General features: G+C 50.7%; 1 protein-coding gene across 2 annotated transcripts in view; it reads right to left on the reverse strand.

Annotated features, from left to right (window-relative positions):
• Positions 1–25,429, reverse strand: part of FLI1 (Fli-1 proto-oncogene, ETS transcription factor) — a 72,309-nt gene that overhangs the window by 26,664 nt on the left and 20,216 nt on the right. For both annotated transcript variants that reach the window (XM_066203377.1, XM_066203376.1), the window contains exons 2-3: positions 11,582–11,790; positions 2,442–2,596 (exon numbers count right to left, since the gene is read on the reverse strand). In XM_066203377.1, the coding sequence (XP_066059474.1) occupies positions 2,442–2,596; positions 11,582–11,790 (364 nt within the window). The remainder of the gene's footprint in view (positions 1–2,441; positions 2,597–11,581; positions 11,791–25,429) is intronic.

A 25,429-nucleotide genomic window follows, 5' to 3' on the forward strand; every position in this document is an offset into this window, starting at 1 on the left:
AGAAATCAGCCTTTGAATTCTGAAAAGGGCATTAGATCAGAGAGCCCCAGCAAGAGCTGGTGCCACAGTACCACTTGACAGAGTCACTTTCAGAGCATATCAACATTTTCAGATGTTTCCTGTGCTGCTGCTCCCCACATATCCCATTTCTAAGTTTGAGCTGCACATTCATGTTCTGCTGCAGCTGGAGAGGATTGCAAAGAAGTTTAAACTTTGGAGATGTCTGATGTGTCATTAACAGCTGGTCCAGCTCTGAGACAAACTTCAGACACCTCAGATCCCAGGAAGCTGAAAACATGGACCAGGAACACACAGGGCTGCGGGGCTGCTCTGGACAGAACAAGAAATGCCTCTGCCTGGATTTTAGGGGGTATAAAACAATGCCTCAGCCCAGGGCTGGACACTGTTCCCAGGCTGAGGGCATCTCTGGTCACAAAAGGTCAGGAAGTGCCCACACCGGGCATTCCTGGGCACCTGAGTCCTGGAATAATGGCACCAAACGGGGAACTGAGACCAAGGCAACTGAAATTATAACTGAGACCTTTCCCCACTGAATCTCCAGAAAACCTGAGCTGCTGAAAGCTGAATTCAGAACAAGGAATTTACAACCCCGCACTTCTGCAAGTGTGCTCTGGGAACGACACAGGGGTTTCCTTCAGGCTTTGGCAATAGTTAATTGAAATTCTGCTTTCTAAGCACTGGCAAAAGACTGCAAATTTTACAATGCAAGTATTCAAGGGAGGATTCTTTTTCTTTTTCTTTCTTTTTTTTTTTTAATTGAAAGACTTATTTGTCTTGTGTTTTGAAAACAACCCAACATCTAGAGGGCAGAGTGAATTTGTGGCCTCCCTTTAAACGCTGTAAAAGACATTGAATGGTGTCTGAAAATCTGCTTTCTTGAAACATGGCTTAGAGCTCATTATTACTACTATTGTAAGCCTAATGTGACATTATTTTTGCTTATCTTCGCCCTAATGCGCTATAAATCTCCATTCTGGATTAAATTAAAATATCCAAATGCCTTTCTTGGATGACTTGGGCCTCCTCTCCTGCAGCCAGAGATCTGGGATGATGTTCATTATTGTCTTCCGAAGTCTGCTAAATCTCTGCTCTTTCACAAGTATCTCAAGGGCTTGATTTGTGGATGGTCATAAGGAGGGGAGAAGTCCTTTTCTCCACTTTCCTTCAAAGAGGAGATTCCAAACCCCCTCTTCCACTGGGGCCACTGAAAGCAATTTCCTCTGTTTCAACAATGCTCACTTTAGCTCACCCTTGTTTGTTTTTTTTAAGCATCCAGGATAAATCCTCTCCCTGGAACATCTTTAATAACACAGGGACTGGTTGGTGCCAGCTTTACCTTTCCAGGGTGACACTGGATATGATCCTGCTGCTGTGCCCAAGCAGCTCAGCCAGTCTCTCAAACATCAGCTCAATTGGGACTTAGAGATTTTGCCACCTATCTTTTATTGGCTTCTCCTCACTACATTCAGTTCAAGCTTTTCCTTTTCATCCTAAATGGCAAACAAATGCTTGGGAATTGTCATCTGTTCGTGGTCAAGCCACAGTCAGAGAAAGGAGCTGAATTCCACGAGTGCATTTCCCTCTGCCAGAGCTGTGTCTGCCTGGGCTGGCTCCAGCCCTCCCTGCCCTGGTGAAACCCTCAGAGCCAGGGCGAGTTCTGGGATGTGCACTGGGCCAGCACTTGGCTCCTCTGCTGGAAAATTCCTGGCCCTGACTGTTTATAAGGATGTTGTTTATAAACTTCACAGGGAAAGAGCTCCTCACTCCAGGTTCAGGCTTCACCCGTTCCCCCCACAGCAGCTCTCACCCCCAAGTGTCCAAATGCATCCAGAGCATCCTGCCAAGTCTAGGCAGCAGATGTGGATACCAAATACAAACAAAGCTGGACAGGAATGTTTCTGTGTGACAATTTTTGGAAGGATAATGCAGTTCCTGCAAAATAGAATTTTTCTGGATTTCTACTTCTAACAAAAGAAATGGAAACAAAATAGTTCATTTTGAATCAATCAGTATGACTTGAAAGTGCAGCTGGATCCTGAGAGCACCAGGGGAGTTATAACTTGGGTCCACTTCATTCCTCTTTGATCATCCCCTGCATGTCCCAGGAAGCAGATTCTCCTCTAGCACATGACAGGAGATGGATTTGGTTTAGCACACCAAAGCAACACTTCATTCCAGGAAAAAAATTAAAAAGAAAACTTTTAAAAAAGCAAATAAAAAGCACCAGTTATCAGCTGCCTACCCTGATTCAGATCATGCACTGGGACATGGGAATTCCCACCGGCCAGAAACTCTGATATTTTCCTTGTTTTTGTGTGGTTTGTAAGAGAGAAAATTCCTCTGTGAGCGGATAAACAAACTAAACAAAAACCTCTCCCAGGCAGAGCAAGGACAGCTGCCCCGGAGCAGCATGGTGGTACCTGCGGGGACGATGACTCTCCTCTCGTTGGTGGTCATGTTGGGGGGAGGCCCGTTCTTCTCATCCATGTAGGTGCTGTAGCTCATGGGGTTGGACTCGGTCCCTGCTCCCACCAGCTTCCCACACTTGTTCACGCTGCAGTCCACGGGGGACTCCCTGGAAGGCAAAGGGAAAGCTGGGTCACCATCCCTGCCCCTTCCACCCCTGCAGCACAGGAGGGGGCTGGCTCACACACATGGCCACGGGCCCAAGGTGGGACATTCGGCGAGTTCCTGTGTGTGGGAGAGGCCATTCCTGACACGTTGGGTGTCATAAGGGGGTCTGTGGGGCACAAGTCACACAGGGGATCTCTGATAATGCAACCAGGTGGAGTCTCCAAGGGAATGACTTCCAGACAAGGCAATGTGTGCAGTGGCTCTGAAACACCGACATCCCAAACTGGGCAAGGAGCCAGTGCCCATTACACCGGTCTGTGGGTTACACCCCACTCCCTCATCCTGGCTGCTCAGTGCGTTCCAGCAGTCCTGCAGGCAGGCTGGGTGCTCCTGGGGGCCCCTGTCGGGCTGTTCCATCCTTTGTGGTGCTAAAACACCCCTCGAGTTGCAGTGGAGCCTGGCAGTGGCACACAGGTGCTCTGCTCTCCTACCCTGAGGTGTTTCTGCAGAGCTCACAGGAACAGCCCTTTCACGGCGTTGACAAAGAACCCAAAAGACCCACCCAAAGGGACAGGCTGTCCCCAGGGAACACCCAATGGCAGCACAGAGTCTGATTTACACGGGATGGAGCTTGTCTGTTCTTGGAGCCTGCCAGAGCTCCAGGGGCATTTGGAGAACGCTCAGGGACATGGTGGGATTGCTGGGGTGTCCTGTGCAGGGACATGAGCTGGACTTATGATCCTAGTGGGTCCCTTCCAACACAGCCTGTTCAATTATTCCATTGTTCTATTGTTCAATTATTCAATTATTCTTTGATTAATAGTTCACTACGTGGTGGGGAAATCTGGGAATCTTGGATGCCCCAGGCATGAGTCAGGAACCTCAGACCCCAGCAGAGGGTGTGAAAAGGGGTCTGGCCCCAGTTTAACTCCTGAGATGCTGGAGTGATGACGAGGGGGCATCCAGCAGCTCAGGTGGCACCACGCTAAGGCCTGGCCTTCTGCAGACCCCTGTGGCGACTCTCAGAGATTTGGGAGCCTCCAAAGCCCAGAGAGGGAGCAGGGACTGTGCTTTTCTCCAGCTGCAGGAACAGCTCCTGCCTTTAGTCCCTTCAAAGCCCAGCCCTGAGCCTGCCAGGCACACACAACACATCCCATCTCGAGGGACTTCCAGGGAAGGGCACGTCATTGCCCTCACCTTTCCCAGGGGAGAATTAGTGCACAACCCCTGCATGAAGCAAGCCCAGGCTTTAATCCCAGAGCCGTTTCCAGCGCAGTTTAGGCCTTGCTTTAATCCCAGAGCCATCCCCCTCCTCTGCCAGAAGCCAAGAGCTTTGGGAGGGAACCATTCCCCACAGGGTAAGACTGGTGACAGCGCACAAATCCCACCCTCCGAGCTCAGCTGGCAGGAATTCCAAGCAGGACACTAAACAAATTTGTATCTTAACCTGAACTGGGCGGGGGGGAGGGAGAAGTGCCTGAAATTCAGTTATCATGGCTGGGAGATAAATGCTCCGCCGAGATATTCCAAGGCAGACGGTAATTTTTTCCTCATGTCTGACGAAGGGAATGTTGCTCGAAAATGGAAATAAGATGTATAACTTACACATGTTCGAATTTAAGGGTTTACTATTTCGCCTACTGTTTTTCCAGGCAGGGGACCAAAATCCGCCTTCAGAGAGGCAACTGCTGAAGGCTTAGAGGCAGCCGCGAGAGGCTGAGGAGCTGCGAGGACACCGGGATTTCCCAGGGTGAATCAGCAGTGCTGATTCCCTGTGCGAGTGTTCCTGCCAGGTGTGAAGCTCCTGCACTGGCAGGAAAGGGCCCCGGGGCAGCACCGAGGAGCTGAGTCCTGCTGGGCACGGCCTGGGCTGGGGAGGGCCAGGGGGGCATCCGAGATCTGGGTGTGACAGCGGGATCCGGGGTGTGACACTGTGCTCCAGGTGTGACAGAGTGATCTGGGTGTGACACTGTGCTCCAGGTGTAACAGAGTGATCTGGGTGTGACACTGTGCTCCAGGTGTGACAGAGTGATCTGGGTGTGATGATCCAGGTGTGACATTGTGATCCAGGGGTGACGCCGTGATCCAGGGGTGATGCCGTGATCCAGGTGTAAAAGAGTGATCTGGGTGTGACACTGTGCTCCAGGTGTGACCTTGTGATCCAGGTGTGATGCTCCAGGGGTGACACCATGGTCCAGGGGTGACACCACGCTCAGGGGTGTGACCCTGTGCTCCAGGTGCTCATACTGTCCTCCAGCGTGTCACATTGTCCTCCAGGGTGTGACAGCGTGATCCAGGTGTGACACTGTGCTCAGGGATGTGACACTGTGCTCCAAGGAGTCGTACCCTGCTCCAGGGTGTCAGATTGTGCTCAAGGGTGTCACATGATGCTCCAGGGTGTCACACAGTGTCCCAGGCTGTCACACCAAGCTCCAGGGTGTGACAGTGTGCTCCATGGTCTCACATTGTGCTCCAGGCTGTCACACTCTGTTCCAGGCTGCCACATTATGCTCCAGGGTGTGACACTGTGCTCCAGGGTCTCACATTGTTCTCCAGGGTCTCAGAATGTTCTCCAGAGGCTCAGACTGTCATGCTCATTGGTCACTGTCCCTGGTGAGTGACCAGCCTCCTCTCCTGCCCTGCCTGGGGATCAGGGTCCTCTCTCTCATCCTGCTCTGGAGTTAAATTTCCCTGGAAAATGCCCCAGCAGATGGGACAGGCACTATTTATGATCGAATAATTTTCTATATTACACTCATACAGCTCCATGGGGAAATGTTCCAGCACAGACTTCACCTGCAGTTTGGGGTCCAGTTCTGGGGCCCCCAACACAAGAAGGATGTGGAGCTGCTGGAGCAAATTCAGAGGAGAACATGGAGATGCTGCAAGGCTGGAGCCCCTCTGCCCTGGGGCCAGGATGGGGGGGAGCTGGGGGTGCTCGTCTGGAGAGGAGAAGGCTCCAGGGAGAGCTCACAGCCCCTGCCAGGGCCTAAAAGCTCTCCAAGGGAGCTGGAGAGGGACTGGGGACAGGGCCCTGGAGAGACAGGACAAGGGGGAATGGTTTCCCACAGCCACAGGACAGGGATGGATGGGATATTGGGAAGGAATTGTTCCCTGGGAGGGTGGGCAGGCCCTGGCACAGGGTGCCCAGAGCAGCTGTGGCTGCCCCTGGATCCCTGGAAGTGTCCGAGGCCAGGCTGGATGAGGCTCAGAGCACCCAGGGATAGTGGGAGGTGTCCCTGCCCACAGCAGGGTTTTGGATTTGGATTATGTCTAAGGTCTCTTCCAGCCCAAACCTCTCAGGGATTCTGGGACTCTGTGATATCCAGACTTGTTGACTACAACACCTTCTAAAGAGCCTCTCCATATCTCTGCTGGCATGCAATGAACGCAGGGACAGAGCAGAGTCCTCGGCTGGCTGTGCTCCCTGCTCGCATTGTGACCCTCACAGTGAAGTAACCAAAATAACCCCGGGGCTGTGAGATCCCCTTGGTGTTTTTGTGATGATTTTTCACATCACAGACTCTGCCCTGGCAGTTCAGACCCTGCCCATCCCTTGCTCTGTGTCTCAGCAGCCAAACCCGGACAGCCAAGTACCAGAAACATCTGGCAGGAAGGTCTGAGGAGAACTTTAAGGGACTGAGGTGCCCCTACCAGGCACTGTGGGCAGAGGAGCCGCTCCATTAATCCTGCAGGACACTGAATGTGCCCCAGGCGCCTGGCAGGGTCGTGTCCATGTGGCTGCAGAGCTGCCTCCCTTCCCTCTGGGGAAGTTTTCAGGCCGGCTGCATCCAGAGCTAACCCTGTAGGACACACATAGCATCACCCAAGCTGAACTGGGCAGGAGACTGAGCTGTCCCTGAGAAAACACCATGGAATCTTCAGTGAGAGCAAGTGAGAAGATGCTTAACTTTGTGTTCTCTGGAACTCAGCATTTCTTACCAAACACAGACTTTCCTTGGGAACTGAGACAGTTCTGCCAATCTGGGTCACCCCTGCAGCCCCTGCCCTGCCCCAGGTGAGGGATTTATCCCAGCAGGAGAGGAGTGTAGCTGTGGCCACGCAGGGGAGGATTCAGCCTGGGGAACAACAACAGTGTCAGAGGTGAGCAGGGAGCTGTGAGCTGTGGATGGTGTATTCATGGGATATCACTCCTTCCTCAGCTCATGCATCACCTACAGGCAAGCTGGGATTCATAGAAACACTCCCTCATCATTTGAAAGGGTTTATGTGAGGGCTCTGCAGATGCCAGATCAGTCCCTGACCTTTCCCAGAGACTCCAGATGTTCCAGTGGCTCTCCACGCTGGATTTGCTCAGGCTGTGGCAGGAAGCGTTGTGGATGCACACAGGTAAATGGATACAGGCTGATTTCACAAGCTCTCTGGAGCACAGTCCCTGTGGCAGGGGCAGAGTCCAAGGAACGTGAAGCAGAACTCATTCCCACTGTCCAAAGGCTCCGTGTTCCAGCAGCTCTCTCTGGGGATGCCAAGAGTTTGGTGTTTGGGAAAGTTTTTCTGAGACTGGCCAAAATGGACAAGCAGCTCGCCTGGCACTGACCAGTAAATTCTCTGTACAGCTCCAGCCTGGGCTCCAGAGGTGTGGAAATAAAGCAACCACTGTCCCAGGGCTCTGTCTAGGAACCACCTATGGCTTCTGCTTGAAAGAGCAAAATAACGGATTTCGGGAATTTCTGAACCTGACTCGAGGGAATATTTCCTCCTTTCTATCCCTGTTTTCCTATCCTTTCACTCCACCTTTCCTCCACCTCTCTTTTCCTTTTAAATTTGTTACGTTTTGGCGTAGAGCTCCATTTTAATTTGCTGTTGTTGAGTGAAGGAAGGAAGAACAAACACTGGGATTCTGCTTGCGGTTCCCTCTGTAAGAGGGAGCAGTCAGCTCCTCCAAACTCGCATCTGCCTGTGCTTCAACCCTGCTCTCAGGGGTGCCTCGGGAGGAGGGAAACTCCCACTGAAAGAGGCTGTCGAACTGCCAAAAGGATGGCGAGGTTCACGTTGTTTGTCCCAGCCAGGTAAAGGCAAACAGGAGGGAGACGCTGGGGCAGAAGGACCCGGCAAATCCCACTAGAGGGCTCACACGCTGCTCCGCGGGGAGTTCGTCCCTGCAGACGCCCAACAAAGTCCCTTTGGCTTGCTCTGCTCTGACACAGTCCCCGGGGAACAAACACCTTGGGGGGACCCGAACCTTGGCGCTACTTTCATGTTCTGAAGCAAGAGAAACATCGAATCACAGAATCTCAGAGGGGTTTGGACTGGAATGATCCTTCAAGCCCATCCAGTGCCACCCTTGCCCTGGACAGGGACACCTCCCCTTATCCCAGGCTGCTCCAAGGCCCTTCCAACCTGGCCTTGGACACTTCCAGGGATCCAGGGGCAGCCACAGGTGCTCTGGGGTGTCTCTGCAGAACGGCTCCAAAGCACTCCAAAAGCACTGACTTCATTGTTTCAGCTGGATAAAATCCGTGCCACAGCTGGGATTGCCCAGGGAAGTTTGTCCACGTCCATCAGCACAGGAGAACTATCTTTCATATTTGAAGATCAGACACATTTTGAAATATTTTTTAAAAATTGCTCACTGAGTTTGCTGCAAATACAGATCCAGAGAAGCTCAGTAAATACAGTCAAGATCTGGAATTCCTGTTGCTTGGTTCATTTGGAATTTATGTAAAATATAAGGAAACTCTATTATTAACATTGGTTGTAAATTGGGTTAAACTTTACCGAGCATTCCTCTAAATAATCCTCCTCCTTTATTCAGTAAAATTCCAAATGTGAAAGATTTTTTTTGTTTATTTTGTTTTGGTTTTTAAATATAATTTTAAATGGGTGTTGCTCTGAGCAAGGTGCTGTCTTTGAGGGCGAGGGCAGATTTTGAGGTCTTAACCTGCCTCAGGGTTTGATAAATTAATGAAATTTCTACATCTGAATCTTGCAATAATACAGAATTTCCACCTTCTGCCCTAAAACACTGATCCCTGCCTGAGCGTCCCCTACAGACAGTTGGGATGCACTTATCTGGAAAATTCTTTCCAGTTTGAGGGTAAACCAGGGGATCCTGACACGGGGTAGAAAGCTGGGTGGGTTTTCCACGTTGTTTAGCACTTGGAGAGGTCCTTCAAAGACCCTTCCCTCACCCTGCTGAGGGCCAAACCAGCTCAACACACCCTCAGCCCCGCTCCTGGTCTCTGAGAGAAAGAGAAAAGCTGGGCACTGTCCGTGCTGTCCCCAGCTCCGGCACCGCCAGGTCCCTGGAGCTGTGTCCGTGCCAGAGCACACAAACCCCCTCCAGCCGCCGGCAGCACTGCCAGCCCAGGTGACAGCACAACACAGGCTGATCCTGCTGAAGAGGCAGCTGCAACACGGGGACAGGGTACTTGAGGAACAAGAGAGGCAGGGACAGAGGCAGGGGGGCACTGGCTGTTGTTCAGCCTGCAGCTGGAGTTAGGTGGGATTGGCATTGGCATAGGGGCTGGCATTGACGCTGGGGCTGGCATTGTGTGGCATTGTGGGGCTGGCTCACGTGTGTGGGGTTGGCCAGGCAGCTGATGGGCAGGGCAATGAGAGATTGGAGTGGCCCAGTCCATCCCCAAGGACTGGGATGGACATGCAGGGAAGGGAGGAGGGGATGGAGGACTCAGGGGAATGTTCTCCTGTGCTGGGTGCCCTGGAGCTCCCATGCTAAAGAGTTGTCCAGGGGCAGCGTGGGAGCTCTGGCAGTGCATGGCCCTGACATTCACAACAGCCTTTTCTTCTTTCCTGACAGGTGGTTACCTCCCTTTAGGAACAGTGAGCACACATTTTGTGTCCAAGAACCCCAGAGCCTTGAGCAAGTGTGTAGAGGATTTCCTGTTCGCCCAGAACCAACACACTCCGAGGGCCTTTTCCGTGGCTCTCAGGGCTCCTACAGGTGTTCTTGAATCAGTTTGTCCAGGCAGAGCCATTTCCCCTTTTTCTGAGCAGAGGAGGAAATGGGCACACAGAAATCACCACAGAAGGACAGCCCAGGACGTTTCATTCCAGAGCACATGGAACACTCAGACAATTTGGGTGCACAAGTACAGACACACTCAGAATGATAGAGAACCTGTGCTTACAGGACCTGCAGCGCACAGACGTGTGGTTTATGGCAGCTCAGAGGATGTGGAAGGCTCCTTTTCCCTGCCAGATTTCCCTGGGACAGAGGGGTGGAAAGGGACAAACCCCTCTGTGTGTGTGGGTCTGGCATTGTGGGTGTGAGCAACTGCAGCAATCACAGAATCCCAGGATGGTTTGGGTTGGGAGGGACCTTAAAGCTCATCCCATCCCCTGCCATGGGCAGGGACACCTCCACTACCCCAGGTTGGTCTAAGCCCCACCCTTGATTTGGGCAGCCTGGCAATGCTGCAAAGACTCCTTCCCCCTTTTCCTAAGAAAACCATCCTTGGTAGCCAAAGGTAACCCCCATGATTATCAAAACCCCAGGTACTTTCAAGATCCATCCTTCTCTCTGTGGTGTGCTTTTTCAGGACATAATTCATTTTCCCATGTTTCACCCCAGTTCTAAGATTGGGAACACGGTGCAAATGCCCACATGGTTTTCATGAAGTCAAGAAATGCTATTGAGGTACAATCAGGGTGAGATTGAGTTCAGCCTGCAAATGATCCCCACGAGAGAGTTACTGCCACAAAGGCCTTTATCTGAGGGTAAAATCAGCATCTACTGTACACTCACGAGGAAAAAACAACACGCTGCTGTTTGATGTCTTTAACAGCATCATCTGTCTGTAGAGGGCTGAAAGTGCAAGGCTGCTTTCTGTTTCCAACTCTCTGCTCTGTTGTGTTCTCAGAGCCCAGGAAAATGTGCTGCTAAACTCACCTTTAAGTAGAAAAACCCTTGAGAGTTTCACTTGGGAAACACTACAAATGCTAGGGATGTTTGTGACTTTGAAATTCAAATCACATTTAAAATTAATGTGTACTCTAAAGGCTTTTGCTAAAAACCAAAAAGTGTATCTGTATTTTATATCTATATTTAAAATCGAAAAAATATTGAAATGTTTACACTTAAAATTATGATCAAGAAGGTGAAATTTGTTTCCAGGCCGTGGACTTGTAGTAATGTTTCTAAAGAGGCCTACCGAGCTGCTATACCAAAATGTTTTCAGGCCATTCGATTTCCCATTGGCCAGGGAAATGATTCACCTTTAAGAACAAATGACAGGAGCTGGGCTGTCCTTTGGCTGTGAGCTGGGCAGGTTACACCATCCCCAGCCACCCTGTGGGCGTTCACAGCCCTTCTCCAATTACTCCTGAATTCCCTGTGTCACCTCTATCCACTCAGACGGGGTGGGCACAGGCCTTTGGTTTTGTCCCACCCTGCAGACTCCTATAAAGGACTTTAGTCTCCTCCTTCTCCATTCTCCATCAAAGAACTTTCCATTTCCAGAGGTTTGCTTATGCCCTGGTAGAGCACAAATAAGAAGTGTCCTTCAGTGAAGCCCTTGCAGCCCAGCAGTGCAGCTTTCAGTGCTTCACTGGCAGAAACTCCGATTATTGCTGCATGTTCCCCTCTGTGAGGCCCTGGAACCGTGGCACATCCATGGGGTGCTGAACTCAGAGGTGAAATGTGGGATTCACAGCAGCATTTGCAGCGTGAGCTGTGCCCTGGCGGTCTCCTGCCCAGTGTGTGGAGCGTTCATGGAGATGGACACATCCTGCAGAACTGCATGAGCAGGATGCTCAGCCTGTTAAAAATGAGTCACAAAACTCATGGAATCGATTGCAGGAGAGAGGGACATGGTCCTGCACAGAGAAGTTTGTTGATGTGCAGGACGAGAGAACAAATGCACAGTGTGTGCTTTGCCTTTGTTTGGACTCGGGGTTTGGATTCAGGAGTTGGGGTCAATGATCCCTGTGGGTCCCTCCCAACCTGGATACTCTGTGATTCCGTGATTAAGACTCTGTGAGTGTGGAAAGGCTCTTTCCTTACCTGGATCCGTTCATGTGGTCGTACTCCCGTTTGACACTGACCCTCACGGGCTGGTTGATCCACTCCTGCTGGGGGGGCAGGGGGTTGATCTTGTGGGGCTGCCCGAAGTCGGGGCTGCCGGAGGCCGTCATGTCCTTGGGGAGCTGCGCGGCCGCGCCGTACGTGGGGTCGAACAGGGACTGGTCGTCGCTCACCACCGACAGAGCCTCCTGGGGAGAGACAGAACCAGCCCTCAGAGCTGTGACTAAAGCAGGAACTGCCCTCTGGTTCTCCCTGAGAGCTGGGGAGCACCTGCGGGGCCCCACAGCTGCCCCGCACTGGCTGCCACTACCACCTGCCAGGGGAACCAGAGCCCTGGGGTCCAGGAACCCCTATGCAAACCACAGCTTGCTCTGCCCTGCTCCGCTCTGCTGGTTGCAATTTCCACCTGCCAGGGGGAATCAGAGCCTTTGGGGTCCAGGCACCCCTATGCAAACCAGGGCTTGCTCTTCTCTGCTTTGCTGGCTGCTGGCTTTGGGTGGGAGCAGCGTTCAGGTTCAATGGAGCTCTGCAAACAGTGGAGGAGCTGCTGGGTTCTCAGAAACACAGGGCTCTGTCACGCCACTGGGGCTGTGTCACCCCAATGCTCGCTGTGAGCAGCTTCAGCCCCAGTCCCAGTGAGTGACCTGCCCACCTGCTGCACTGCTGCTCCAAACCCAACTAAGGTGTAGTGGCAACACCTCTGGAGCGGCATGGGAAGGTCTCTACATCTCCTTTCGGAGGGTTTGTGTGCTGTTTGTGTTTTGAGGTTGCTGCTGAGGGAGAAGCAGCCAGAGTAGGTCACAGTTATGGGTGTTTGTGGTGGGGGAATAAATGCATTACTTTACAGTTTTTGTTTATTTTGTGGGAAGTGAAGGGCTGGTGTGTTACCAAATTGTGCATTTCTAGAAATGCTTAAAAACAGGAAATTGTTATCCCCCCTTTCTTTTTTTAAAATTTTTCCTCCCCTTGCTGAAACTCCAAATATTGACAAAAAGTTCTGACTATCAATTTCTTTGGGTGGATGTGCTCGGGTTTTCCAAGAGGAGTGCCGGGCTCCTGATGGCTTTGGCACAGCCCTGCCTGACTCAAAGTGCATCTGGCACGGGCTGCCTGTTCTGGAGGGGGCTCAGTTAACCACACACAACACAGCTGCCTTTATGAGTGGCAGGCTAGAAACCGAAGGAGGAGCCTGCTGCACTGAAAGCAGCCCCCACTTGAATGTGAGCTGATGAAGCAGACTCCAAAACAAAGCTACAGACTCACCTACTCTGGGCACTTGGTGCTCAAAAGCCACCCAGCAGTGGCGTGTGGGCTGCAGAGGGTCACTGAACACACAGCTGAAACCTTGTGTGTGTTAACCCGCCGTGCTCAACATTCACAGAGCACAGCCTGAACAGGGAGCTTCTAAAAATAATAGATTATTGCTCTCTCCTCCCCCACCACCCCCCCAGTAGTTGTTTTGGAGGTTTGTTTTTTAAATTCTTCCCTAACCAGGGAGGGAAACAGAAATTCTGAAAGCTTAGAGAAGTGCAGCTCCTGGAATGACACGAGAATCTAAGCACAAATCAAATACCACCAGGCTCATGATATCATCACAAAAAATGTCAATAATTCAGTGTCTGCTGGGTAAACACGAAAATGCCCCTCAGCCTGAAGTTAACCCACTTAGAGAAAGTCAGGCCTACAAAAATCAGCACTTTTCTATCTCTGATCTCAGATCACATAACAAACCCAAACAAGCCAAAATGGCCCAGAATTGAAGTGGGCCTGACTAAGCTTGAATTCAAAGGAACCCTCAAACATCTGCCTAAGTCCTGCTGAGGTTCCAGCATTTGCTGCAATTTGTGGTCAACTTCTCACGCTGGTTACAGCCACTAAACAGCAAAAAGGAGGGTTTTTCCCCACACTGCCCAGTGGCAGCTGGTGAAAGGAACTCGCGTTGTTTCCAACCTTTCCTGCAGCTTTTCCTTGGCGGATTCACAACCTTTCAAAAATAGCCCTCCTTTATTCAGCTTTAGAGTGAGTGGAAGGTGTCCCTGGGAAGGATTGGTGTGAGCTGTGTCAGAAACCCCCCAAAGGGCTGACGTTATCTCCAGGCTGCAAACCTTGCCTGTGCAGGAAAGTACCGGAACAAGAGATGGTTTCTTAGGAGATGGAGTCTTAAAAGGGAGCAAGCCTTTCCATCAGAGATCAGGATTTGCTGCTGCTCTGATTCACTGAGGTCAGGATTCACCCAGGCAGGGGCTCGAAAATGACACATTTTCTGCAGGTTTTTATTTTCTTGCAGCAGGAAAAGTGTCAGGTTCCCTACCTGAGGTGGTGGGTGAACCCCACATTGGGCTGCTGGACTGGCTTAGGGCCCTCTACTCTAGACCCAGTGTCTGCTGGGCAGGGACCAGGGAAACGTGAGTACCACTGCAAATTCATCAGATAAAGATTCTGCATGTTTGCTTTTGGAGATTTCCAGTCTAAAAACATACTCTGAAAACATACACAAAATCGGTTTTCTTTTTAGGGAAACAATATCTGGGAAAATAACTATAATGACAGTTATCCCACAGAATCAGTGTGAGAGGTTGCTCTCAAGATTTTTACTGGCAATTCAGCAGGATTTATTCAGGGGTTGGAGGGTTCTTCTGAATTCAAGCTTAGTCAGGCACTCTTAATTCCAGGCTGCTTTTTCTGCCTAAAGCCATTTTTCTTCTGAAGAAAGGTTCTGGTGGTAAAGCAATCGGAAAGCAAGGATCTCTCTGGCTGTCCCAAAAACCCCCAAATCTGACAACACTCTACAGAACAACCCTGGACCAAGATCAATGGCTGGGGCTGCACCAAGTACAACTTTATATACACAAGCAAGTACACACTGCTCTGTGACACAGAGTATGTGGCAGAGAACCTCCTCAGATAAGGATCTTCCTTGAAAGACGAAGTGGCTGCTCAGACCTGCATGCAACTGGTGTTAACTGGGACAGCAATAACCTCACTGGGGCACTGGGACTGAGCTCTGCCTTGTGCTGCAGGAACAGTTTCAGTTCTGAAAACAGGAGAAGAAATCCAAATGCTCCAGCTGCTCTTGGCAGCTCCTGGGCCAGGAGTGGTTTGAGCTAAACCTGAGCTGGTGGCAGCACAAAGGCTCAGCCCCAGGGGAGCTGAGCAACCCCAGCAGATGAGGAGAGATAGGGCTGGTGACACCTGCTCAGCTCCAGGAGCACAGCACGAGCAGGGCCGGTGACATGCAAGGGAAGTCGGGTGGCACTGAGCCAGCCCCGCCGCCACCAGCTCAGCCCTGTGCCCACATCCACAGCTCACAGGAAAACCATGGGGCAAGCAGCAGGCAGCCTTTGCTGGCTGGGGACCTCCTGGATAAGGCCAGGGCTGGCTGGGGCTCGGGCTAGCTGTCCTGGAAGGGCCGGGGCTCGGCTCCGGGCTGTGGGGAACGTGTACAACCTCCCCTGTGCTCGCTGTGGGGCTCAGCTCCCCCGGCAGAGCTGCCAGGCCCACCTTCGAAGGCTCAGCCTGTTCAGGAGGGGTTTGGCTGAGGAGGAGAGCAGCAGCTCCATGAAATAGCGAGTGTCTCTCCCCTGGAATGGAGAGCTACTCAGTGTTTGGAGACTGGGGAAACACTCCAAGGTGTCCCAGGTGCCAACACAGCCTGCCCAGACAGGGCACAGCCCGCCAGGTCCCCCCACGCCGCTGCCTCAGCCTGTGGCCTTGGGCCGGCCAGCCTGAGGCTGACACAGGGGCTGTGTGTGCTGCTCTGGCATATATGTTACATTATAGTGCCTCTGGGAATAGGCTGGCCTCAGTTTTTCCAGGTTTTAATCACATTCCTGGCATAAATGTGGCCGTGGCAGCTGGCAGCACGTCCAGCTCCCTGGGCAGCCCAGGCCCAGGCTCTCCAGGGCAGCCCACCAGTGACTGCCACAAATGAGGCTCCCAAGGAGCTGGCACACACTCCTGCAATCCTCAGGCAGGAATCTGTGGTGTGGCTCTTATTTATACAGCAGTTTCCAGCTGTAAGAGAGTGAATTATCAGGTTGGCCTTTATTTGGATGAGCCCTCCTGACCCAGGTCCCAGGTGTGAGTGGGACACAGCGGGAGGCACAGTTTGGCTTTGGCCATGAGGGCAGGAACAGCCAGTCTGGGATTCTGGGAGGGCTGACAAGCCATCAGCGCTTCAACCAAGTTTTCCTGATCTCCTTGCAAAGGGAGAAAGGCCAGGGGAACAAGGGCTGGTGAGGTGAGGTGAGCAGTCAGTGCTCTCACCCCAGGTGTCCCCAATAACTGAGGTTATTCCATGTGTGTGCCATGAGATTTCACTGAATATCAACTTTTAGCTCTCTAAATTCACTTTTCTGGCCATAACCACATTTAAAAGGCATTGCTAAAGATCGAAGTTTCATCCTCCTCCACAAAGGCTGACTTAGAAGGGAAGACAGTGCTGAGTACCTGAACCATTGTGCCATGGAGAGATGACTCCACCACTACAGGGGTGGCTGTTTTCTTTCCTTTTTCCCTTCTCCCCAAAATTTCACCACTCCAGGTCCTGTGAGAAAATCACTCCTGAAATATTTTTGTAAAGAGAATGCTGCCAACACAGACCTGAAGAGCCCAGACCTAATGATGTAAAACACCAAAATCCGAGGTCAGCAGCCTTACACACAGCCCAGGGTTTGCACCGAGGAGCAACCCTGGAGTAGAGATGACTTTGGCACTGCAGTGTTACAAGTCAGCATTTCTGCTGCCAGCATCTCATACGAGCACAGAGATAACATCAGACTTACAAGAAAATGAGTCAAATAAGAAATTCAAAAAGAAGCAGAGTCTGTGCTGATCTTGGGGCAGTGTGTTAGGACGGATCAGGCACTGGATTGGGAGATGGAGTGTTCTCATCCCTGCCCCTGATCTTTGGCATCACCTTTAGGGAGCACTCCCCTCTCCCTGCCTTGTTCCTCCTCTATTGCCCTGCACTGTGCACACTGTGAGGCACCGAGCCCTGGCAGTGCTGCCTCTGGACACAGACAGGAATTCTTTGGACACACTCTCAGATATCCGCTCTTCCTTTGCTCCTAACCTAACCAAGAACTTCCTCTGCAGCTCTTCCAAATCACTTTTCCGGAGGTTTGCTCCTGTTATTCCACCTTCCTTACAGGATGTGATTGGGGCAGGGACTCCCCAGAACTCCCCCGAGAAAAGTGTAATCATCAACATTTGGTTGCCAACAACCACAATCCAATCTTGTGCCCTTCACAATCCATTGAAGTCCTGCTTAGCAGCTTTTCCTGGCTGCAGCTGGAGATCCATCACTCCTCCCACTGAGGCCAGCAGGGTGGGGGCTGTCACTTCCAAGGGGCATTGTTCCCTTGTACCCACTTGCAGCACTGCCCGGTGTCCCACGTGTGCTGCTCACAGCATTTCCCCACTGAGCTGGTGGTGGTGGGGCTGGGACATCCCAGCTGCTGGAATGCCCAGCCGGAGCTGTCCCTGCCCCAGGAGGGATGACACGAGATGTGGCCGCTGTTACAGAAACATGGAATGGTTTGAGTTGGAAGGGACCTTAAAGCTCATCCCGTTCCACCTCCTGCCAAGGGTAGGGACACCTTCCCATATCCCAGGTTGCTCCAAGCCCCTTTCCCTGCTGCAGCAGCACTCAGGGTTAAGAAGGCAGCAAATCATTAACACTGTGTCCAAGTCTCAGCAGATCTGAGGATTTCTGTGGGTATAAAGGAGGGATTTCATTTAATTATTTTAGGGCATCCCATCCTGCAGGTTTTGTGCCCCAGTCTGCACTGGGGACTCGCTCAGAGCCAGAGAGCAGGACAGTGACCTGGACAAAGAGCCACCCACTCGGGCCAGGCTGCCTTTCCTTCCCTTTCCTCCCTTTTTCTTCCCTTTCCACACTGGCTACTCCATCCAAGGGCAGCTTGGCAGCCTTGGAATACACCATAATTCCTTCACAATTTAAATTAATGGGAAACCACAACATGGTAACTCATGTTAGGGGAAACAAAGCAGGATTAAGAGCAGCAGAAACAGCAAAAACACTCAAAAACACCAAAACCACACTGAAATTAGACAGCTCAAAACTGGGGCAAAATGATTTGGCAAAACTCCTCATAGGGAAAAAAGCATGCATATCTTTTTCTTTTGGGGGTTGTTTTTATTTTCATTATTCCCATGAAATTTCATATCAAGTGAGTAAAAGAAGGCTGCTAAAATCAATGGTCTCTTATTTTCATCTCAAGATCCCCAAAAACAGATTCAAAAAGGATAAAAATATAAATCATTCTTCTCTATTTCACTTCTCAGAAAAGCACTTCACTTCAGGCACACTTTTATAGGATCTGGACCAATGACATATTTTTTCCTCAGTCTAGACTTCACATTAATGGTTTCAGGGCCTGCTTTGGTTTGTTTCCAGCCAACTGGGAATAACCAGGTGACAGTTTCTCCTTCCCAGCAAGTTGCTTCATTAAGCATACTGATAAGGAGGCTTAAACCAGGCCTGGAACTGTGGGAAATGCCCAGGAAAAGCCTCTGTGAGGTCTCAGCATACACCCAGGGATGGAGGTAGAATTTAAAAAGGACCTGCCCAAAATTATCTCTGTGGTCCCTTGACCTCTGGAAAGTAAATGCGGTGAAAGCTGAGACTGAAGGGACCTTCCCATCCGCATCATATACATCCTAAAATCCTGGAGCATGCTGCAGCTCTTCCTTTGGAACATGAGCAGCAGCAGCTGTGCTTGGAGCAGGGAACAGCCCTGTTAGTCCCCAGCTGGATCATCCCACCCCTGGGCTGTGGACAGGAATTCCCCAAGCACTCCTGCCTTCCCCAGCACTTCCCACCCTGCTGGGACTGATCCTGGGGTGAGGTGTGTGTCCACGGGGACAAATCACAGCTTCTGGCTGCTGTTCCCAGAGAATTCCCTGCCTTCTGTTCCCTGCCTGGTTCTGCCAACCAGGACACATGAGAGGACTGAGGATGAGGGTAGAGTGTGAAACCTGTCCTGAGTGCCGGAAGCTTTAGCTTTGGCATGGCTTGAGCCAGGTTTCTTATCTTGGCAGGTAATTTCACTGTATCACTGGAAATCTGGTATCTGATAAAAGCCAGAAAAATGGCTCTGAGTGGGGTGGGCAGTCCTGAGCTGGAGATTTTCCCAGGAGCCTGAAGTCACACAGAACACAAAGGGATTCACCTCCATGGATTAATCAGCCTGACCCTGCTCATGCTGAGGACTGTATGATCTCACAAGATCTTTTTCAAGTCATGTTCCCAGAAAATCAACTAGCGTTTGCCAGGTATTAACACTCCCCTCAGTCACTTTCCTGTGCTTGTATCTCCACTCTTCTGTGCCCAGAGCTTTTCTCCACCAAAGCTGTATCCCCTTCCCACAGAGACTGACAATGTTGAGTGATTGCTTCCCAGGGCAGAGCACTCCAATGCACCCAGCTCTAGCTCACCTTCTTTTTCATTTCATTTCTTTTCCCCCTCATGCTTTTAAAATAATTGCCTTGCTCTGAGCAGATGTGTTTGTAAACAGAGACACATGGGCCTAACTGCGAACATGCACCCTTCAGTAAATATTATTGTAGCATTTTTATGGTCTTCTCTGCTGAAGAAACAGGGAGGGAAACTGCAAGATGGTTTCGGAGTCTGGCTTGCTGACAAACCCCAAGAATCCCGGAGCACAAATGCAGAAATGCTGTGCTGACCTCAGCTCTGTCCTGGAGCACCCAGTGCCCGGCCCCTCGCCTTGATGTGCTTCCAGGGGCTCTTCCCAGTGGCAAATATTCCATCAGGACTTTGCAGACTGACCCAGCGCCTTGTGTCAGGAAAGCTGAGCTCGCTCCAAGCTGCATCTGCCACTGCAGTGGTGTCACCTTGTCCCTCAAAGCAGAGCTTCTGGGAGGTATTTTCACTTGTATCAGAAACTGAGACTGTAACGATCCTGCTGGTTTTGTTTCCAACATGCAGAGATTAATAGAAGCTTTTCAATAGAAATTATTTGGCCTAGAAAGGAAAACGGCAAATGGAGAACCCCCAAAATACTGAGGGATTGCCATGAGAGGAGGTTTGTCCCATCTCTGGGCTTACTCTCAGGCTGCCTTGGAAAAGGACAGAAAGTCAAAAGCACGAAGGAATAGGTGCAAACTGTGAAACCTTATCTTTTCTCTTTGGGTTCTACTGCCAAAGCACTGGAAACTGTAAAAAGAGTGTTCTCCCAGGAATTCAAGGGGTGGGAGGTGGCAGCTTCGGAGGACAAATATTTCAGGTAGTGACTCAGGGCTCCAGCAGTGCCCATTCATTATTTTTATTTCACTTTGATACCATTGTCCCCGTTACATTCACAACCCCGCCGCCGTATCCTGTTTTGTTCCCTGACACCATTCCCTGCACAATCGCAGGAAGCCCATCAGGAAACGGCCATCGGGGGCTGTTTTGTTTCCATCCGCAGAGAACAAAACAAGCTCCTTCTGCCCAAGATGACTTGTCCCAAACTGAGGAAAAACAACAGCATGAAAGGATCACAGCAGCATCTCCAGGAGTGGGCACAGCCTGCGCTGCTCCCCAGGAGCCTGGAGCACCTCAGCACCTCTTGAGGGAATGCGCAGCCACAGGAAGGCTCGGCTAAAAGGAAATACAAGGAATAATCCATCACTGACATCTGCAGTGCATAGTGAAGGTCTGGACACTCTGTGGGGGAGGCAAACACTAGTCCAACACAGTCCTGCAGCTGAATCCTAAACCAGATGCGGCATGGGTTGTCCAGAGTGAGGGCTGAAGTCTATTTGTGCCCTGAGCCCTCAGCCGGGTTTGCGTTAAATTGGAGCTCAGGTCTGGGTGCCCAGAACATCCGGAGCAGAACCTTGGGGTTTGAGGCCAGAGCTGCGTTTGGGTTAAATCTGAGCTTGGGGTCTGGCTGTCCAAGACACCCAGAGCACAAACTCAGGGTGTGAGCCCAGAGCAGGTTACTTGTGCTGGGTCAGTGCCTGCATCACACGGAGCGCAGAGATAAGAGGAGAGGGGGGAGGTGGTCCAGGACTCACAGGAACCTGTTGGTTCCCCAAGGAGCACATGCATGCTCCTGATCCAGCACCAGGAGCCTGATCTCTGCCCCTTCGCCAGACAAATGGCTCTGACTGGGGAAGAGAGGAGAGAATCTCCCAGAGGGAGAGATTCCCAAGGAGCCTGAAGTCACACAAATCACATTCCCATTAACAGGTGTTGGCAGCCACAGCGCCTTAAACTCCTCTCAAAGATCAGGTTTAAGTCTCGTGATTGCCCAGGTTTGCATTTCCCGGCCCCTGGGCACCCTGAGGTGCCCTTGTGCAGCCCTCCAGCTTCTGCTGGCTCCTGAGCCTGGCAGTGGAGCTGAGGGCTGCCACCCTGCTGGGATAGCACGGATCCATGTTTTCCTTGTGCACTGAGCCCAGCCCCTGTGGCTCCAGTGACGGGATTGTTTCTGCCTACGCCTAGAGCAAAAGCAGAGATTTTGTGAACAAGCCTGCCCGTGGCATTCCAAGGAAAACAGCTCGGCAGGATTACACTGAGATATTTTCTTTGTCAATCTCGATCGAGATATTTGAACAGGAAAACCCAGTTTACACCAGTGGAAGTTCTCAGGGGCTTTTGATTTCTTTACAAAGGAACACTGATGTTTTAACTTTGGTGCAAGAGGAAGGTCTTGGAAAGATTCAGGGATTGCCATCACTCCTACCCCTTGGACAAAAAGGCTGAATCCCATCCTGGCACCTGGGCTGGAACCAAAAGTTAACATTGCCATACATAAAGGAGTTGATAAGGTGTTGTTCTTCATCTTGATATCAAACATGGCAGAGCAAAGACCACCCCACCAACAGTTGCAGGGAGCTGCAGCAGGGAAGGAGTCTCTGCTGCATAAAGGTAATGAAGCTCTTGCTGATGACAGACATTCCCACTAAATAAACTCATCCAAGGCCTTCTCTGGTGTTACACCTACAAGAACCAGGCTTGAATCAGCAAGAAGCTACAAGAATCAGGCAGTGAATTCTGGCTCCTGGCTCACCCGACAGCAGATGTGAGAGTAAAAATGAAAAAAGGGCTCTTTTGCAGCTGTATTAATGTCCCCATGCCTCGCTTTCCCTGTCTGTGTGATGCTGTCCCTCAAAGAGCTCAGATTTTGTAAAGTCATCCCCTGTCCTTGGAAAAGGAAGCCGCAGGGCAGTCAAGTGTTATCCCAGGGGTAGGATTGATAGACAAAGCAAAACTGACTTTTCTCTGAGACTGAGAAAAAACCCTCACCAAAACCTCTTATCAATGGCCATTAACAGAGAGGGTGTTGGCTTTATCAGCATGGTACTGAGAAGGGCTTTGAGCCTGGCTCAGATAAATGAGGTCCCTTGCCACCTTGGGAAGCCCCAGAGTCAAAGTATGGTCCAAGACTGTGCCCAGGGATAGTTTTCCATGCCTGGGAGATCCAATGTCTGGTGCAGCAGGGTGTGTGGATGAGCCCCTGGCAGGGATTTTGGATGTTCTGCTGCAGGAAGGGCTGGCAAGAGGCTCCTGGCGAGTTTGGGAGGGGCTGGGAGCCAGAGCTGCCAGGAGGCAAATCCCAGCCCAGACCCCACTCAGTGCTGCAGCTTTGTTCAGGCCACTCAGCTCTCCATCCATCTCCTGGACTGGAGGTGAGGCTAAAAGTGTGTGTCCAAGGGCCTGTTTGGGGCTGATTCTGCAGGTTTCTGCCATCCCCAGGACCTTTGCTCAGACCTCCATGGGATTCATGTTATCCCTCAGCAGATCCCCACCAGTAAAATCAATGCGATGGGTTTGTTCTGGTTTATTTTATGAATGAAAATCATTCGCTCTGAGTTGATAACTGAAGTAGGGAGCTGTCGAGTTCTGTCACAGCAATGATCCCAAAACACAAAGCCACCATCTCAGGGGTGCCCTGCAGACACAGATGAGGCCGTTCCAGTAATTTTGCAGCACGGGAACCAACACAAAGCACCCAAACACAGCTCCAAGTCGTTGTGTCAGTGTAACTAAACCAAGACTAAACCTCAGGCCACTCCTGAAGATCTCTCTCCTGCAGAGCAGATCTGCCTTTCCCCCTGCACTTTGGGGTGTTTCCTGAGCTAACTGCAGCACGTTTTCCTTTAGATGGAGAGTTTCTTACTCTCAGATCATGCTCTGTAACACAAATAAGAAGCAGAACCCTCGGCACATCTCCATGTTCTCAGCACAGCTGATAACACTGTTCTTATCTCCAGCAGGGCAAGTCCCCTGAGCTGTGTTGAAAAGCCTTTTATCAGATGCAGTGTAAGGAGAATTCTCTCTGAGATGTAGCTCTGCAGCTTTGGCAGCAAAGTGGGGCTTCTGACTGAACCTCCTCTGGTTTTGTTTAGTGTTGAGGTGAGGGAGCAGGACAAGGTCCTGTTTGTGGGGCTGGCAAGACAGGGCTGCTCCTTGGTCTTCCCGAAACAACTCCCCACTCCCTGAGCCAGAGGAAAGCCCTGTCAGAAATGGCTTAACGATCTTCTAATATTTCCCTGCAATTAAAGGGCACATCTGTCTTGCAGACCCTGTCCTCCTTTGCTAAAGCACAGACATGAACTAAACAGTCTGTCGTGTCGGGCCTGGGGTAACAAAGGGGCCCATTCATAACGCAGCACTTGGCCACTTCGTGTGTGTGAAGTGAAAGAGAGTTTGCATTTGGAGAATAACCTGTGCTGGAGTGAGCAAGAGACTTCTACTCTCATAAATCAATCAGCTTTCCCTGCTAATAACCCAGCCTGCCTCCCAGTCACCCTGCAGAGACCCAGCTCTGCCTGCAGGGCTCAAGGGAGAACCTGCTGGCTGTTAAAACTCTTGAGAGGATAAAAAAAATTGGCATCTACTTGGGTTTTTCAAGGCGTGGAGGAGAAGGGGCTATCCCAGCCCAGGGAATTTGGGGGTCGCCTCAGTGGCCTGAGCTGTGTCAGTCATTGGGTTGGCATGTCACAGTGTCCCTGTGGCTGGGTCACAGCCAGGGATGGTTCTGCTCTTGTCCTGGCAGGAGAATGGGAGCACTACAGAGCAAACCAAACCAAACCAAACCAAACCAAACCAAACCAAACCAAACCAAACCAAACCAAACCAAACCAAACCAAACCAAACCAAACCAAACCACCTCTCAAAGACCCATTCCTGATTTTAGTGAAACTGAGGGCTTAAAACCAAAGAAATTGAGGTACACCTTGGCATAATCCTAAGCCAATCCTGAGTTTTGCCCTGATGCAGTGTTAGTCCCTGCGGATTTATCCAGATGCATTGTTTAACATTAATTTGTAAGTGCCTTGGGAATGGGCTCTTATGGGTTTGGTTTTTTTTTCTCTTTCCTGAGCCTGGCACCTTGGTCATGGGCTGTATTTCTGTCTCTTAGTGCTCTCCCCATACAAACAAATAGAGTTCACACCTCAGCATACCTCATTTCCTCAGCTTTTAAGCAAGCAGGAAATGGTTAGGAAGTGCCCACAAGATGGTCCTGTGGTTTCAGTACTACAGTAACATTTGGGAAATGGGGCTCATTTACCATCTCAGCAGCGAAGTTGTTTGTTCAGCTCTAGCCAAAGTTTTCTGTGTAAAATGAGGGGAACAAAGGGTGTCAAGGCCACGGGCTGAGAGATGGAAAAGCCTAGAATGTGCTGGGAGATCCTTGTCGTATCCTGAGAAAATTCTGGAGGTTGGGGGAAAGTTTTCAATCCTAATGTTGGACAGAATGTCAAAACAATTGTCCAAAGAATTCCACCTTAAATTAACCAAAGGTTTTTTGAGTGTTCTGAGTGTTTCGTTGCAGTTTTAACCTTTACAGTTTCCTTAAAATGTTGCAATCAGTTTCCAGCTGAAGTGGAGCTTTAAAGGAAAACTTGCCTGAGAAGGCACCAAGTAGGGCAGCCTGTCTGAACTCAGCCTTTCCAGGGAACAGGAGGGCTTAGATCTATTTGCATCTTTCTGAGGAGAAGACACCACATAGGAAAAGGCCAGACTATCCCACAGGAATCTCCTGTACATGTCCTGGTACAAACACAGTGAATTCTGTCACAGTCTTGGGGGACAGAGCAAAATTAAGGCTCCCCATGCCAGCACAGCCAGTGGGAGCTTTGCCTTTGCCTTTGGGTTGATGTGTGATCCAACCTCCCAACTCTTTGTGTATATATCTGCTTTGTGTGAATGCAAGAATGACTCCAGCTCACACAGGATCTGTCCTGGAAAACTTCCAGTATCCAAGCAGTTGTAGTCTGTAGACTTTTAATTATATTTTTAACACTTTATACAAACACCTAAAATGCTTAGAAATAATTTCAGAAAATCTATTTTGTTTTGGGCTCTGGCTGATGCCATTTGACTACACAGGTACCTCAGTATCAATAACATTTGGCATTTTGATATCATGGGGACTCAAACTACATCAGATTCTTATCTTGGCAGGACAATGGATGTCTCAGAGAGACCAAGGGAAAAGTGGATCCTCCTGGGATACCTGACACAGACTGGCCTGAGAAGCTCTTGCAAACCTGAGCTGAGTTTTCCGGGGGTCTGATTTTCCTCCCAGCCCTCAGCACTCTGAGAGCTCAGTGGGACCCTTTTGAAGGTACAGGTTCTCCTGGGTCGGGAATGTCCCACAGGAACATCCAAGGGAAGAAACAGGAGTGCCTCATGGCAGGTCTGGCAGTCACCTTCCTCATCAGCATCCTCTAGGAGTGAGAGGATTGAATTGTTGAAATCCTCAACAATTCAGCTGTGCCTCCCTGGGGGCTGCTCTGCCTCTTCCTGGGGGTCTGAGGTGACGGTGATGGTGGAATTTCCCT

This window comes from Chamaea fasciata, unplaced genomic scaffold, assembly GCF_029207755.1.
Source record: "Chamaea fasciata isolate MVZ Bird 193981 ecotype frontalis unplaced genomic scaffold, bChaFas1.0.hap1 SCAF_24, whole genome shotgun sequence".
Classification (NCBI taxonomy): Eukaryota; Metazoa; Chordata; class Aves; order Passeriformes; family Sylviidae; genus Chamaea; species Chamaea fasciata.